The 17,879-nt window shown below is 40.1% G+C and overlaps 1 protein-coding gene and 1 long non-coding RNA gene across 2 annotated transcripts in view; one reads left to right on the forward strand and one right to left on the reverse strand.

Annotated features, from left to right (window-relative positions):
* The window catches only part of LOC128657748 (uncharacterized), a 115,357-nt gene that overhangs the window by 58,103 nt on the left and 39,375 nt on the right, over positions 1–17,879 (forward strand). The window lies entirely within an intron of this gene.
* The window catches only part of LOC128657746 (D-beta-hydroxybutyrate dehydrogenase, mitochondrial), a 104,247-nt gene continuing 93,999 nt past the window's right edge, over positions 7,632–17,879 (reverse strand). Inside the window, exon 4 of the mRNA XM_053712155.1 lies at positions 7,632–14,245. Coding sequence (XP_053568130.1) covers positions 13,910–14,245 — 336 coding nt within the window. The 3' untranslated portion in view covers positions 7,632–13,909. The remainder of the gene's footprint in view (positions 14,246–17,879) is intronic.

The raw sequence follows: 17,879 nt of genomic DNA on the forward strand, positions 1-17,879 counted from the left end.
CCCATACCTCCCTCTCCTCCCATGCCTCCTGGTCCCGAGTCACCAGGTACTGCTGAGCTGATGCAGCTGGGATTCACGCGTCTCTCCGCGGCGGAGAGGGCCTTTAGGAGAAGGGAGAGACTCTGACTCTATTGTGGGTTACAGGGCCACCTTTTGAAGTCTTGTCCTACACGGCCGGGAAATTATCACACCTAAGGTCCTGTCGGGGGCAGACCTTGGGTGGTTTATCATCATCCCCGGAACCGCTTAAGGAGAAACCTTTGGTCATGGTTGTCCTTTCCTGGGTGTACTTCTCCATAGTCACTCAGGCTCTTGTTGACTCCAGTGCTGCAGGCTATTTCATTGACAGTGCTTTTGTGTCAAAGCACTCCATTCCTGTTTTGCCTCGGTCCATTCCGCTTACTATTGAGGCCATTAATGGCAAGCCCCTTCAGCCCGCACTTGTTACTCACGAAACTGCTCCGTTGTCCATGGCTGTTGGGGTTCTCCATTTTGAAACCCTCCAGTTCCAGGTGATAAACTCTCCGCATTTTCCGGTTGTCCTGGGTTATCCCTGGCTCCAAAAGCACAATCCCAGTCTCGACTGGCGCAGGTCCGAAATTTTGTCGTGGTCCCGCAATGATTTTCTACTTGTCTTCGGAAACCAGTTAAAGTCTTGTGCACTTCTTTGGTATCTCAATTGCCAGAGGAGTACCGAGAGTTCCTAGACGTGTTTGACAAGGTGCGTGCCGATACATTGCCTCCTCACCGGTCTTACGATTGTGCCATAGACCTGCAACCCGGAGCCATTCCTCCTCGGCTCCGGGTGTACCCTCTGTCTGTTGCAGAGAATTGTGCTATGGAGGAGTATGTTGCCGATGCTCTGTTGTGGGGTATCATCCATAAATCCTGCTCTCCTGCAGGGGCTGGCTTCTTCTTTGTGAAGAAAAAGGGTGGCGAGTTACGACCATGTATCGATTATAGGGGTCTTAATCGTCTTACCATTAAGAATGCTTACCCTATTCCGCTTATTACAGAACTCTTTGACCACCTCAAGGGAGCTACAGTCTTTACTAAACTTGATTTGAGAGGAGCGTACAATCTCGTTAGGATTAAGGAGGGCCACGAATGGAAAACAGCATTTAACACCAGGAGCGGGCATTATGAATATCTTGTAATGTCCTTTCGCCTATGTAATGCTCCTGCTGTTTTTCAGGAATTTATTAATGATGTCCTACGAGATATGTTGCAACAGTGTGTTGTGGTGTACTTAGACGATATCCTCATACACTCACCCACACTTGAGGCTCATCGTTCTGATGTTACACGGGTTCTTCACAAACTATGCAAGAACGGCCTGTTTTGTAAACTCGAGAAATGTGAGTTCCATCAGACTCAAGTAACCTTCCTAGGTTATGTTATCTCCATTGCAGGGTTCTCCATGGATCCTGACAAGTTATCTGCAGTTCTGCAGTGGCCTCGCCCAGTTGGTCTTCGGTCTATTCAACATTTTTTGGGGTCCGCCAATTACTATAGAAAGTTTATTAAAAACTTTTCTTCCTTGGTCAAACCTATCACAGACATGACCCGTTAAGAGAATGATCCACTCCATTGGTCACCTACTGCCATTATGGCCTTTGATAGTCTTAAGAATGCCTTTGCTGCCGCTCCAGTTCTGGCTCATCCTAACCCTGTCCTGCCTTTCATTCTTGAGGTCGATGCGTCTGAGACTGGAGTTGGTGCCCTCTTGTCTCAACGTCCTACGCCTGACGGTTCCTTGCATCCTTGTGGTTTCTTCTCTAAGAAATTGTCTCCAGCGGAGTGCAATTATGAAATTGGCGATAGGGAATTACTGGCCATAATTTTGGCACTTAAGGAATGGAGGCATCTTCTCGAGGGTACTAGCGTGCCAGTGCTCATTCTTACTGACCACAAGAATTTAACTTATCTATCTGAAGCAAAATGTTTGTCGCCCTGACAGGCCAGATGGGCGCTATTTTTGTCTCGGTTTAATTATGTGGTCTCCTACCTGTCTGGTAGTAAGAATGTTAGGGCTGATGCCCTCTCTCGACAATTTTCTCCTCTGTCCAAGGAGGAGTCTGTACCTACTCCTGTTATACCTCCTGACCATATTTTGGCTACCATGCGTACTAATTTGACTTCTCCCTTGGGGGAGGAGATCCTGGCTGCACAAACCAATGCATCTTCTGAGAAACCTAGTGGTAAGTGTTTTGTTCCTGAGAATCTTCGAACTAAACCTTTGCACACTTACCACTATCCTAAAGACACAGGTCACCCAGGAAAGAACCAAATGATTTGGTCTGTCACTCGACAATTCTGGTGGCCAGGTCTTCGTTCTGATGTTGCTGCGTATGCTGCTCAGTTTATGCACAGACTAAGACTCCTTGACATCTTCCTGTGGGTCTTCTTCAACCTATTGCTAATGGTGAGCGTCCTTGGACACATCTTTCCATGGACTTCATTGTCGAGCTCCCTGTTTCCAATGGCAATACTGTTATCCTTATGATGGTTGACTGTTTTTCTAAAAGTCACATTGCATTCCCTTGATGAAGCTGCCTACCGCTCAGGAGCTTGCTTCAATTTGTGCTTGGGAGGTCTTCCTTTTACATGGGTTACCCAAGGAGATAGTGTCGGACCGGGGTAGCCAGTTTGTCTCCAGATTTTGGCGTTCCTTTTGTGCTCAAATGGGGATCCAGCTTTCCTTCTCCTCGGCATATCACCCTTAATCCAATGGGGCTGCGGAACGGTCTAATCAATCTCTGGAACAGTTCCTCCATTGCTATGTCTCAGATCACCACAATAATTGGTCTGAACTGTTACCTTGGGCAGAGTTTGCTCGTAATAGTGCTATTAATGCTTCCTGCAAGTTATCCCCATTCATGGTGAATTATGGGTTTCAACCATCCTTGTTGCCCAATTCATTCATGTCTCAGGGTATTCCGGCTTTGGAGGAGCATCTCCGGCAGCTCCGTTCCACGTGGGTGCAGATTCAGGATTGCCTTCATCATTCTATGCAGCGCCAAAGGTTCCAGGCTGATCGTAGGCGTCTCTCTCACCAACCTGGTAGGAAGGTGCGGGCAGTTTGGCTGTTCTCCCGCAACTTGAACCTTCTTGTGCCTTCCAATAAATTGGCTCCCCATTATGTTGGTCCTTTTCGAATACTTCTACGGGTTAATCCTGTGGCCTACGCTCTTAACCTTCCTCCTGCTATGCGCTTCTCCAATGTTTTTCATGTCTCCCTCTTGAAACCATTGGTTTGTAGCTCTGGAACAGTTCCTCTGTTGCTATGTCTCAGATCACCACAATAATTGGTCTGAACTGTTACCTTGGGCAGAGTTTGCTCGTAATAGTGCTATTAATGCTTCCTGCAAGTTATCCCCGTTCATGGCGAATTATGGGTTTCAACCATCCTTGTTGCCCAATTCATTCATGTCTCAGGGTATTCCGGCTTTGGAGGAGCATCTCCGGCAACTCCGTTCCACGTGGGTGCAGATTCAGGATTGCCTTCATCATTCTATGCAGCGCCAAAGGTTCCAGGCTGATCGTAGGCATCTGCCCGCACCTTCCTACCAGGTTGGTGAGAGAGTTTGGCTGTTCTCCTGCAACTTGAACCTTCTTGTGCCTTCCAATAAATTGGCTCCCCATTATGTTGGTCCTTTTCAAATACTCCAACGGGTTAATCCTGTAGCCTACGCTCTTGACCTTCCTCCTGCTATGCGCTTCTCCAATGTTTTTCATGTCTCCCTCCTGAAACCATTGGTTTGTATTCGGTTTACCACTGTGTTGCCTCGTCCCCGTCCTATCTTTGTTGACAACCATGAGGAGTATGAGGTCAGCAGAATTATTGACTCTCGTATGTCCAGGGGCCGTGTACAGTATTTGGTTCACTAGAGGGGCTACGGTCCGGAGGAGCGTTCTTGGGTTCCCTCCTCTGGACCTTCCATGCCCGTTTCCCCAATAAGCCTTTGTCCTCCCGCGGGGAAGGGGTCGTTGAGGGGAGGGTACTGTCAGGGTTTTCTCCCTGTTGTGTTTGCCATGTGCTGCTGGCAACCATTTTACTCACCTCTCTTCCTGACTATGGTGCATTGTGGGGGATGCTGCTCATTTCCTGCACTTCCTTTTATGGCCATACTGGTGTGCATCATCCATGTGAGACAGGATGCAGTCTCAGAATTGTGATGTCATCACTTATTATTTAAAGGGCCTCTGTTCAATATGCTTTGCCTTTGCGTTGTCTCAGACAATTATCTCTGCGTCTGTTCAGTTTGCTGGGCAACTGTGAGGTTCCAGTCTGCTTCCTTGCACTTTTTGGTGCTATTCGTTTGTGAGTATTAGTCTTACATATTTTGCTTGTCCCTTGGTATTGTGGTATTAGGCCATTGGGCGCCTCTGTGTTTCTTTTTTCAGACCATCTGTTATCATCAGGATATTGACCCCCCTATGACAGAGAGCTGACCTTCATCATCTGGAGCTTTGTGACTTACTGGATATCATTAGGTTTTGGACATTTATTGTGTTTCCAGTCATAAGGTTATCTCTTTATCTCTGGTATTCTGCTGTTCATTTTTAGATTGTTGTTATATACATTATTATTGTACTTTTTACATTGTGTTACATCTGTTTTGATTGAGAGCGCCCCCTTGAGGATTGGTGTGCTTCCACACACCATATCTATATAATTTTAATTTTATATGTTAACCTAAAAGTAAGAGCATGACTGATACTAAGCAATAGACTAGATCGTAACTCTGATCGGGTATTGATAATTCATGTTTTGACAGTCCATTGAGGGATATACCTATTTGATCCCCTCATCGTAATTGGCTCTCTAACACACACCCCTCTCATCTAATATGATACTCAAGCAGTGTCCATACACGTCATTAGGACTTCATTAGATACAAACACCATGCTGATTGGCTAAATAACCATATGGATTTGAAAGCGACCCTGTGATTGGCCGCTGGACCTTTATATAGACTGTGTGTTGGAGCGGCCGGCGCCTCTGACAAAGCAGTTGCGAACCGCTTGTCAGGCAATCGCACTGCTCCTCTTATCCGTCTAAATATTAGTCTAACTGTTGGCCTTTAAAGGGACATTATACACTCATTTTTTATTTGCATAAATGTTTTGTAGATGATCTATTTATATAGCCCATAAAGTTTATTGTTTTTTTTAAATGTATAGTTTTGCTTATTTTTAAATAACATTGCTCTGATTTTCAGACTCCTAACCAAGCCCCAAAGTTTTATGAGAATACCGTCAGCTACCTACTCCAGCTTGCTCCTGTTTGTGTAAAGGGTCTTTTCATACGCAAAAGAAGGGGGAGTGTCTTATTTCCCACTTGCAGTGGGCTTTCCAGCTATTTTTTTTAACAGAGCTAAACTGAGAGCTTCTAAGTAAGTTTTTAAACAGTTTTTTACTGGATTTTTATATCAGTATCTGTGCATCTTATTCTTTATAGCAGTGTCTATTGCATGCAGTTATATGAAAATTAGTGTATACTTTCCCTTTAAGGCATCGTTCTCACATAGACTCACTTTAGAAAATATTGGTAATATGTTACTGGTCTAGAGGTACTTAATTGTTATTGAGAACCCCGTGAGGTTCTCTACCTTTCCTTATTTGATCCTCCGCTTAGTCCTATGTGCATAGCTACGTTAACAGTTACCTTAATAAGACTTAATAGCATTACTTACTAGTGTTAGCCATTTTTAATACAGATTGATCACTGTATCGTTAATAAGAGGAGCAAGTGTGTCTATTGTTGACACTTTTTGAATTTTCTTTTTATTGATGACTTAGTCCATCTTTATTTTATGGCTATACAACATTTATTAAAAGTTATGTTTTAATCACTCATCCACACACAGCACTTATTTAGCTTACTATCCCCCAATAAGTGTGCCAGTTTATGCTTCCCTTTTTCTCTTTCTCTTTATAATGTAAACTGCAAGTCTGTCAAAATAACTGAAATAAGGAGCAGTTTGCAGAGGCTTAGATACAAGGTAATTACAGAGGTAAAACGTGTATAATTATAACTGTGTTGGTTATGCAAAACTGTGGAATGGGTAATAAAGGGATTGTCAATCTTTTTAAACAACAAAAATGTTGGTGTTGACTGTCCCTTTAAGTACAGATGCTCCTGCATTTGATATATGTCATAATATATTTTAACACAAGGTTTTGCAAATATTGGAATACAATTTTAAAAGGTACATGAAACCAAAAAAATTCCTTTATGATTCAGATAGAGTATACGATTGTAAACAGCTTTCTAATGTAGTTCTATTGTCACATTTTCTTAATTATTTTGGTATCTTTTGTTGAAAAGCAGGGATGTAAGCTCAGAAGAGTGCACGTCTGGAGAGCTATATGGCAGCAGGTTTGCAATTATGTTATACATTAGCAGAGCACTAGATGCCAGCACTATTTCCTGCCATGTAGTGCTCCAGGGACATACCTAGATATCTCTTTAACAAAGAATACAGTAGAAACTCCCCTTGAAAAGCTAGTATATGCACGTCTATCCCACTTCCTTACACTAAACTCCCTCCTTGACCCACTGCCATCTGGATTTCGTCCCCATCACTCCACAGAGACAGCAATTGTTCAAGGGACATGATACCCAAAAATGTTCTTTCTTGATTTAGGCAGAACATACAATGTTAAACAACTTTCCAATTTACTTATATTATCAAATTTGCTTCATTCTCTTGGTATCATTTGTTGAAGGTGCAGCAATGCACTACTGGTTTATAACTGAACACATGGGTGAGCCAATGACAATCAGTATATATATGCAGCCACCAATCAGCATCGAGAACCTTGGTTCTTTGCTGCGCCTGAGCTTTCCTAGATAAACTTTTCAGCAAAGGATAACAAGGAAGCAAATTAAATAATATAAGTAAATTGTTAAGTTGTTTAAAATTGTATGTTCTACCTAATTCATAAAAAAAAATGTTGGGTTTCATGTTCCTTTAAGGTTACCAATGACCTACTTACAGCAAAATCCAAAGGCCACTTCTCTATGCTTATCCTCCTTGATCTGTCTGCAGCCTTTGAAACTGTCGACCACCCTCTTTTGCTCCAAACCCTGCAATACTTCAGCATTTATCAATCTAACCGTACCTTTAGTGTAGCCTTCTCTGGAGCATCCTCTGCTAAGTTACCACTTTTTGTTGGGGTACCTCAAGGCTCTGTCCTCGGTCCCCTTCTCTTTTCAATCTACACATCATCATTAGGTTCCTTAATAAAGTCCCATGGGTTTCAATATCATTTGTATGCCGATGACACCCAAATCTACCTCTCTGTGTCAGACCTTCTCCTTCCTTGCTAACCCATCTCACTAACTGTCTTTCTCATACTCTCACTACCTTAAGCTTAATCTATCCAAAATTGAGCTCCTTATTTTTCCTCCTATTTTTCCTTCTAAAATCTCCACCCCCATTTCTCTATAACTGTTGATAACTCAATCGTTACCTCTACCCCGCATGCCCAATGTCTTGGGGTCACACTTAACTCAGACCTTTCTTTCACTCCTCACATTCAGTCCTGGGCTAATGCCTGCCGCTTCCACCTTAAAAACATCTCTAAAATTAAACATTTCCTAACACAAGACATAGCTAAGATTTTTTTTTATTTTAAATATTTTTTATTGAGGTTGTAAGAAAAGTTACATAACATATTCATCCGGTAACCAAGATAGCATAATTCTGGAAGATACATCCTTATTACACAAACATAGTTATGAACTAAAGAAATAACAGCTCTTGGAGTAAATTCTGAGTGTCTTTGGAGGAGAACGAGTACAATAATCATTGAAAATACATCCATGTCCCGTATGCATAATTCCCTTATAAACAGGTAGATATTTGCAACGGGTAGGAGGCATATGTGATTGTTATAGTTAACCAAGCAAAACAGGGATGTCAGTATAGGAAAATATGTTTGTACGCAAAATAATGGAACCTCAGTTTTATATTTTATATATAAGAAATGCGGCCCATGCCTTACCGTGAAGAGAATTTATAGAATTATTTATGCTAATAGAGTTGAGGCAAGTGTGGGATAGTATTTGTTTGGTCGCTCTCAGACCAAGTTGGTTAAGAAGGGGGAGAAGGAGTTCAGCGGACAAGAGCCGCTCTTATTAAATAAAGAGGGGGATGGAGGGGCGGAGCTATCTAGAATGCCAAATTAATAATGTGGATGGGGCTATTAGAGGATATATTATATAGTTACAGATATGGGCTCTATAAGTAGTATCGTGCTATTTAGGTGACTACTGGGGAAGTACATGGGGATAACTATCCAGTTTAATGGGATAGAAGAGCCAAAACATAAGGCACTATGAGCTATCCAAAGTGGTTAGAACACATAAACAAACTGCTTGTAAAGATATCTCTCTCAAACTACCTGTGGTGGCGTATATATATAGTGAGGGGTTCTAAGGATCAAGTAAATTGCAAGACTCCCATATAGGAGTTAAATATGAGCTATAATCCTGGCGGCAATTGGTGACTTGGTATCTGTGAAAGATCCATAATATAAATAGATGGGGTATACCTTACAAAACATAATAGCGTGGTTAACAGGATGTCAGACCTCTTGAACTGCATATAGACACCAGGGCCCCTGACATTTGGTATTGGAAGTTATAATTCTCATATGTTGGGAAGGGAGTGAGTTTCTGTAGCAAGACCAGGTCTATATATCTATTGCGAGGAAGCTGTCTACATATGGTGTTACGCTCTTATGACTTAAACTAAGGTTATAAAGAGAAACAGTGTAAAGCATGGGAGGAGCAAGCAAGATAAGGAATAATCACAGTGACCCACATGTAGCAATTATTCCATCATTAACTTATATCACCAGCCAAATAACACATAGATGAAAGATACCCTTTTACCATAAATGCAGACAGAACAGGTGAATATGATACTGTGTTCAAAATTACCATAAACATAAGTAGGGTGTGCAATTGAGAGTTCTGCTACCTAACAATAGGAAGTAACGGCAGTCAGTAATGTCTTAAATATATAGGAAAGAGGGAAATAAACCTGCTCTCAGTACATAGAGCAACCTTAAATACATGCCATAACCATAACCTTAGGTATATTGAGTCTAATGCAGGTTGCCATGCATTGAAATAAACTAAAGTGGATATTTTATCTTAAAAGAGAGACTATATTACTATTTCTAAGTACCCGTTAAATAAAGCACGTCAGCTTTAAACGTGAGACATGGTAAAATACAGGAGAGGTCAAAGGTAACAAATGAATAAAGGTAACTCCTGCCAAAGTTATGTGTAAGTGGGGATATTAATATATATGGAATGCGGAGGACTTTGGCATGAGCCCCTCTCCAGGGGAGATGCCAGCTATAGGCGATGTGGGGAAAAGGAGTAGGGGTATGACCCGCAGGCAATAAGTACCGTCGGGAAAGGGAGGAGAGGGGCCCAACAGAAATAGGTAAACTGTCCTAATAATAACTTCCGCCTAGGGAGTACAATTATCTAGGAGTACAAATATCCTAATGTAGTATGAGATAGCTAGAAATACAGGCATTCTATAAGATACAAATGTCATCAAAACTTAATAGCCTAACATGGCAAGTTAAAAGTAGTGTAAATTAGTCATAAACAAAGATGGCAACTGGGTAAATAATATCATAACAAAAACAAAACAAAACTGTAGACTATAGATTTTAAAAAAGTGAACTGAATTGTTTAGGGTAGTACAAAATTATATATAATGTGGGGGGTATGGGTATTATTAGAGGCAGAGGAGACTAAAGAAATCAGGCTGTAAGGGGCATTAATGTGCTGTGACTAGTTGCTTATTTTTAGCTAAAATAAGAATTCCTCATTAAAATCCACCCACTGTCCAATAACTTTTATAGTGAAAACATATGGTTGAACTAGGACCGCTAAAAAAATTGACATAGAGTCCAGCAAAGTAAACAACTGTTTAAACTTGTTTGTTTGTTTTTTTAAGCTCTCTAGAGTAACATCACTAAGTCACATGGAAAGCAGGACATAGCTCTGACTCTGTTACCATCTGCATCGAACCATTCATAGCTAGCCTACTCCTGCCTTTAGAGGCTCCAGGGTGTCCCATTGGAACCATTTACATGGGGATCCATGTGAGGGGGCGTAATACTCTAGGACTGTGGTGTGGGTAGAAATATCCGAGAAACTCAAGCGTCTGCCGTTTTCGGAATCCTCTCTCTGCATCCAAATTCGGAACTGCCGGCCCACTGTATCTCCTTTTCTAGGGAGCCCCGGTTCTCTGCATGGGTGTTAAGGGCTGCCTTGAGAGGGACAAGAGCATCTCTGAACTGCCGCTGTCTTCTTACAGACTGTTGTGATGTGTCCATTGATTCCTTGGTGTGGGAGGACTCTCTTCTCAGAGAGTTGAGGCTGGTATCTCCAGGTATGCTCCGTGGATGTTGCAAAGTGCTCCTATTAATGAGTAGAAAGCCAGGATTACTAAGCTGAACGTTTTGGGGAGGGCCAGACAATGTCGCGACCTCTTTTCTAGCTGCTGATAAGTTGGATGCCGGGAGAACACTCAAGAGCTGTAACTGAGCTGCACGGTGGGGATCCTGTCTTGGCATCATAGTCGATCGGCTGTTATCCCCAGTCTTCTCCTGGGTGGTGTCTTCTCGCCTATGCTTTTGAGTTACTCTGTATGGCGTCTGACGGCTCTCCCCAAGATGCGACTTCCCCCCTACTAGATCAATTAAGGTGCAGAGTTCTCGGCGTAGTGAGGTAAAGTGATCCTCCATTAGCTGCGCCACTTTTGTCTCCCATCTATCAAGGTACTCCATGTATATAATAGGAAAGCCTCAAAGTTATATATGTGGGGTTTAAACTATCAGTCGCTGTAAACTTGCTTGTAACTTGTTAATGTGACAGCCTGCTCCTTCTTAGCTTAGATAACAAAGTAAGATGGTGAAGGCAGTGTTATTAGTTTCCAGGATCAGGGCCGCATCTGGCAGTAGTGTTGTGTCGTAGCTCCCGCTCAACTCAACTGTATAATCTTGGTATCTCTGTGATCTCAAATTTTTATAGATCAAGTCTTATGAATTTGAGATATCAGATTTTAGAAAAAGTTGCAATAGGATTAAATTTATGAGTTATACAAGCGGGAGCTCTAAGAAACATGTCTGTTCCTCTTCAATGGTAGCTCCGCCCCCCCATAGCTAAGATTTTAATCCACTCTCTCATCCTTTCCCGCCTTGACTACTGCAACTCCGTCCTCTCTGGTCTCCCTAGCTGCTGTCTAGCTCTATTAAAATCCATAATTAATGACTCTGCCAGGCTCATCTTCCTTACACGTCGCTCTTCATCTGCTGCAACCACCTCTCTGCCAATCCCTTCACTGGCTTCCTCTTGTCTCCAGGATTAAACACAAATCCTCTCTCTGACATACAAGGCCCTCAACTACACTGCTCCCTCCTACATTTCAGACCTTGTCTCCAGATACTCTCCTTCACGATCTCCTGCTCTCCTTCTCTCTTGTTACTTCCTTACATTCCCATTTGTATTAGCGTTATCTTTAAAAATCAAATTCCCTAAGAAAATGTTGTTTGTTATGTTGCTTAATATAGAAGCAGGGTTAGCGAATATATGAACTGTTGATTGCTCTAGTGCGTTGAGTTCTACTCAACGTTGCAAGAAATAGCAGCTGCTTAATGGATTTACTCCCTGCTTATATTAAACACGTTGGGCAAGATTACAAATAGCCATTTTCTGCGCGCAATGTGGTCTTCTCGCAATCAATTTCTATTTTGCAGGTATTTTACGCATCAATCCTTTTCGCGCTCAAAGTGCTGTAGTTTACAGTTTTGCACTATGTCAAAATACATTACAAAGTACAGTTACACTCATATTAACACTGTCGATTAAAAAATATTGAAAAAAAAATATTGCACACAAAAGTTATAAAGGGCTCAAAGATACTGTGTTAGAAAAAAAAGCTGACCCAGTTTCATGTATGGGCAATGCCCATACAAATGCCCTGTTCAGGGCAGCCCTGTTCAGGGCAGCCCTGTTCAGGGCAATGGGGAGCTTAGGTTCTTTTAGTTAGGATTTTATTTGGGGGGTTTGGTTGTGTGGGTGGTGGGTTTTACTGTTGGGGGGTTGTTTGTATTTTTTTTTTAACAGATAAAAGAGCTGATTTCTTTGGGGCAATGCCTTCAAAAGGCCCTTTTAAGGGCTATTGGCAGTTTAGTTTAACCTAGAGGGTTAATTTATTTAATTGTAGTCTAAGGTTAGGTTTTAGTGTAACTCAGGTTAGGTTTTATTTTACAGGTAAATTTGTATTTATTTTAGCTAGGTAGCTAGTAAATAGTTAATAACTATTTACTAACTAGTCTACCTAGTTAAAATAAATACAAACTTACCTGGAAACAAAATAAAACCTAAGCTAGATACAATGTAACTATTAGTTATATTGTAGCTAGCTTAGGGTTTTGTTTTACAAGTATTTAGTTTTAAATAGGAATTATTTAGTTATTAAAAGTAGGTTTTATTTAGATTTATTTTAATTACATTAAAGTTAGTGAGTGTTAGGGTTTAATAATTTTAGTATAGTGGCGGTGACGTTGGGGGCGGAAGATTAGGGGTTAATAAATGTAGGTAGGTGGCGGCGATGTTAGGGGCGGCAGATTATGGGTTAATAAATGTAGGTAGATGGCGGCGACATTGGGGGCAGCAGATTAGGGGTTAATAATATTTAACTAGTGTTTGCGATGCGGGGGTACGGCGGTTTAGGGGTTAATATGTTTATTCTAGTGGCGGCGATGTCAGGAGCGGCAGATTAGGGGTTAATAATTTTATTTAATTTTTTTGCGATGCGGAAGGGCCTGGGTTTAGGGGTTAATAGGTAGTTTATGGGTGTTAGTGTACTTTTTAGCACTTTAGTTATGAGTTTTATGTTACGGCGTTGTAGCGTAACACTCATAACTACTGACTTTCAGTTTACAGTATGGATCTTGACGGTATTGGCTGTACCACTCAGTTTTTGGCCTCCCAGGCAAACTCGTAATACCGGCGCAAAGGACTTTTTGAAAGCTGCGGTAGTTATGTTGCGTTACGGCCAAAATAGTGCACAGTGCAGCTAAACCTGCAAAACTCGTAATACCAGCGGTAGTGAAAAAGAGCCATAACGCTGCTTTTTTCACTCATACCGCAAAACTCGTAATTTTGCTGATAGATAGGATTAGTCAGAATTTAGTTAGTAATGGGTTAATGCTTTTTCAAAGGCACTGCATTACATGTACATTCCGTTGCTCTGTCAATCAAGACACATTATTATTAACTCACTATAGACTGCGCATGAACAAGTTAAAATAGAATTTTCTATATGTCAGCCAAAATTATAAAGTCTTTTTAATGTAGTTAACATAAATAGAATTAGCCTTTCACTTATGGTATGCTCTGATTTGTTTGTTTTAAATTGTGTATATAAGCTTTGAATTTGTATTAAGCTTTTGTTATCTGATACCTTCAGCTCTCAAGGTATGTATTGATCTTTTGATAACCCAGATTAAATATTTGTCTATAGTTAGGGTTTTGTCTAATCAAGGCATATAATATTTATATTTTAAGGATAAATTCTTACAGCATCTTTTTCTATCCTTTGCTCCTTTTATGAGAATCATACATCTGTTGCTAAACACTGATTTAGTGACAACCCCTAGGCTGAGGAATACGACATAAGCAACTTAGGTGATTGTTCAGCAAAGGGTATTAGAGTTTAATTAAAAAGTTGTTGTTAATTTAGATTTCTAGTAAGTTTTATTAAAGGTCAATATATAACTATATTGCATTCTAAAATAAAAAACAACAACATGCAAATCTAAACCAATGATGGATAAAAAAAGGACTCATTATTAACTACATTTACAGGTCCATTGCATTATTTAATATGGCATCCACAAGACTGGTTGGGCAAACTGAGCACAAGATGACTCCAATCATTTCCATCATATTAGCAACAAGATAACGGGTCTTTGGTTTAGATGATGCAAGGGCATCTACTATGGCATCCACAACCTCATGTCCTTTGTTACTTCCTTTAAGCAATTCTTTATTCACAAAATCTGTGAGCTTTTTTACAAATTCTTTGTTATAGATGTCCTGCATTTCTTCACTAAGTTCATTCCAAACATTGTCTGCAGACCTCAGAGGTTGAATGTTGGTAGCAGGGGCATAATTTCCTGGTTGAATAATGCTTACCTACAAATAGCAAAGTATGGAATAGATAAATATAGACACACAAGCAAACACACACACAGGGGGTATAACATATTTTATGATTTAACAGTCAGGAGAAAAGGTTACTAGTCCAGAGAAAGACTTACTATGACCACTTTGCTGACTAGGTGCTCTTTTTACTAATAGTTGTACTCTTGTCCTATAAACATCCCAGGTAGCAGTCCCATCACCCCTCTACTACAAATGTTCTAAGTTTTTCTTTGATCTCTTTCAGTAAGCTACTTCTCCAGCACATCATAGTTTCTACCCATTGATCTAGTCTGCAATTTGTGCACCCTCCGCTTTTATCTTTTATCACCACAATTTCATAACCTGTAGCCTTATAAAACCCAGTCAACCTCCCAAACACTTTCTCCCCAGGTAATCTACTGGAACAGTCATGTCACAGACTCTTTGCAATTCTTACTAAAACAAATTCTAGCTACATCTCTCAGTTGTTTTAATGCTTTCCTCCCCAGCTTTTTATACTGTTCACAATAACCACAATCTGTCCTTTGCTTTAGATATAGTTGCACTAATGCTGCACTTAACTTGTATTCACATATTATACCGAAGAAAGAATTAGCCTTCACATATTATATTGTTATCCACTACCTCCAAATATGCTCATACAACTGCCTATGAAGGAAATCATGCATTCAAGCTGACTTTTTTTTAGTTTAATTTGCTTTTTTTCCCAGCCAACCAAACAGTTTCCACTTATTGAGTCATTGGGCTATTCTATTTTTTTTTTTTTTAAATTTGTATTTTTAACAATACATTACAAATCCATTACATAAAAACCAAGCACTATAGGAACATTATGATCAAATGGCAAGTGAATTAAACAAGATGTACATGAACTTAGAGAGCACTGAACTTATAATTGTATGTAAAATGGTCTTGTCATATAATATTCTGTACTTGATCTTATCAGGGGTCCACAGTAAACAAAATAAAATTGGGCTTGCAAATTAAAGTATGTGACTGAGGGCAACGTGATGTACATTCTCAACAGTTTATGTGGTATTACAAGAGAATGACATTGATCTAAAGGAGTAGTATTCTTATATCTGTGACCTGATACAATGATCAATACCAATATATAATAGAATATAGGTAAAAGTGCCTGCAGCAACATTTTGTAAATCCTTCCTCAATTTGAGCCTGCCTCTATCCAATCACCTAGATATTGAGAAGGTTTCACCAATCTCTCCCATATATGAAGTCTTTGGTATAAATCCCTCATGAATCCCTACATTGTATGAGATACAATTCAAAAGAGATATTTGAGTTGAAATCCCTTTGTGGGAACCAAGTATAGCATTCCATTTTTTAAATAAGTGTTACTATAGATGAATATTTAGTTTTAAATGGTCTTGTCACCTGTCCCACCCAGCAAAGGGAGCAACCAATGGGGATCGCTGATGATATGAGTCAATAGGGAGCCACACCTTAGCCTCCCTACTTCCTTGACAGTTTTTGTAAAGTAATCATGCAGTATTCTAAAATGTCAGGGACACCTAGTCCTCCTTCCCCCAAAAGACAATACATGGTGGACCTGTTAATGCTGAGTTTAATGCGTCTCCAGATTAATGAGCTGAAGAGGAGTTGCAGGTGTTTTAGGGAAACATAGAAGGGACTGGGGAGATGTAATGGAAAAGTCTTGATATAGTTGAGGTGGATTTTAAATTTTGAGTGCCTGTAGGCACCATCACAAGGAGCCAATAATTAGTCTTTGCTTAATTTTGTGGGAAGGAGTTTATTAATTAATTCATACATTTTAGGCAATGTGACAGATAGAAATATACCAAGACTAGGATTAAAAGTTATCTACTGTTGTATTTAAGATTTCTGCACACTAATTGAAAAATTAATAAAAGGCTTAGAAACATTAAAACTCCTCCATAAGTGCCGAAAAGGAGGTGGTGGGGGAGGTGACACCGAGAAATTGTCTGCATAGAAGGTGACCTTAAATTTATTGAGACTTGCGCATATCCTTTTGATATTATCATTGTGCCTGATGTGTGTGGCCAAATCCTCCATGGTTAAAATGAAGAGAAGTGGGGAGAGGGGACAATACTGGCTGGGGTCATTCCTGATCCAAAACTGTTAGATAAAATTATGTTTGTTTTAACCTTGGCTGTAGAACTAAAATATACATTTGGTATTCTATAAATAATCTGAGGGCCCAAACCAAAATATTTCAGGGTGACACTGAGAAACTGTCAATCCAGCCTGTGGAAGGCTTTCTCCATAACCAAAAAAAAAATGCATGGAGGTTGCCCTCGACCGGCAAGCATGTTAATTTACATAGCAAAAAAAGTTTTGGAAAAAGATTCCAAAGAAAGAAAATGCTCTATCAGCACTCTGTGCCCAGACTAGTTTATAGGCAGGGTAAAATAAAATATAACCTTTATTATTTCTCTTTAAAAGATGGGTGAAAAAAATTAAAATTCAATATCACGAGCAATTATTGCTAGTATTAAAGTATTAAGCGTGTCCCTGGATTAATGTCTATATATCATATTTATATTACATAAGGAAACACACATAAAAATATCACTGTGTGTTAGACATTGTGTAACTGGTGCATTCAAGTATAGCTATACGCAGAACATCTGTTACAAATATAAAATAGTCAAATGTGTTAATATGGCCTCACATTTATACTGGTACATAATATCATGTGCATGTCATTACTTTATTTCTTTCCTAAGGTATGGAGAGTCCACAACGTCATCAATTACTAGTGGGAATATCACTACTGGCAAGCAAGAGGAGGCAAAGAGCACCACAGCAGAGCTGTTAAGTGTCACTCCCATACCCATAATCCCCAGTCATTCTCTTTGCCTTTGTCAATAGAGTAGGTAAAGTTTTGGTGTTTGAAGAAAATTGGATTTCTTTCACTTCAAGTAAGATTTTTGGGTCTAGCCATAGTCCACGTTAAACTCTTCAGTAGGGTAGTGTTGGCTTTAAAGCATTTAAGAACTTGTGAGGTGGGCCTTGCCGCGTTTTCCTAACATGTGGATGCCCTAGTATAGAAAGCCAGAGTAAGTTTACTCTGTTCTTTCTCTTTCTACAGGTCTCTGTGTGGAGTATGTGTCCTCTCACACCTTGTAAGCTGTCATCCTGCCTGACAGCTAGATTGCAGGTAAGTGCCTTTTTTGTGTTCTAGGTATGGAAATGGGCACTTAAGAAAATAACAGAATGAGCTGCAACTTTATTGGGACACTTTAATCCTTTGGCAAGGATTGTATTTAGGCAGTGGCAGGCACTTTTTATATGTGTGAGACTTTAGGTGTTAATTCCTTTATTTTAGGACTTATACCCAGAGGCTGTGTTTTTATTTCCTTTTAATATAGGAGTTTTATCTTGTATGTGTATATAACTATCTTGGGGGCAAGTTTGTTATTTATCTAGCTTTTGCATGTAGCACTATGTGTCCGTTCTTTGCTGTGCATTTGTTAGATTCCTCTGAACAAGACAAATAGAACAGCCGTAGAGAGTAACGGGTATTTAGTATTTATAAGCTAAGTGATCACCGTTTGTCCCCATAGCTGGTATTTTTTAATTTAGAGTGTCTACCTAATGTCATATTGGTTTTGGCTGCTGT

The sequence above is a fragment of the Bombina bombina genome, chromosome 4 (assembly GCF_027579735.1).
Source record: "Bombina bombina isolate aBomBom1 chromosome 4, aBomBom1.pri, whole genome shotgun sequence".
In the NCBI taxonomy this organism is placed as follows: Eukaryota; Metazoa; Chordata; class Amphibia; order Anura; family Bombinatoridae; genus Bombina; species Bombina bombina.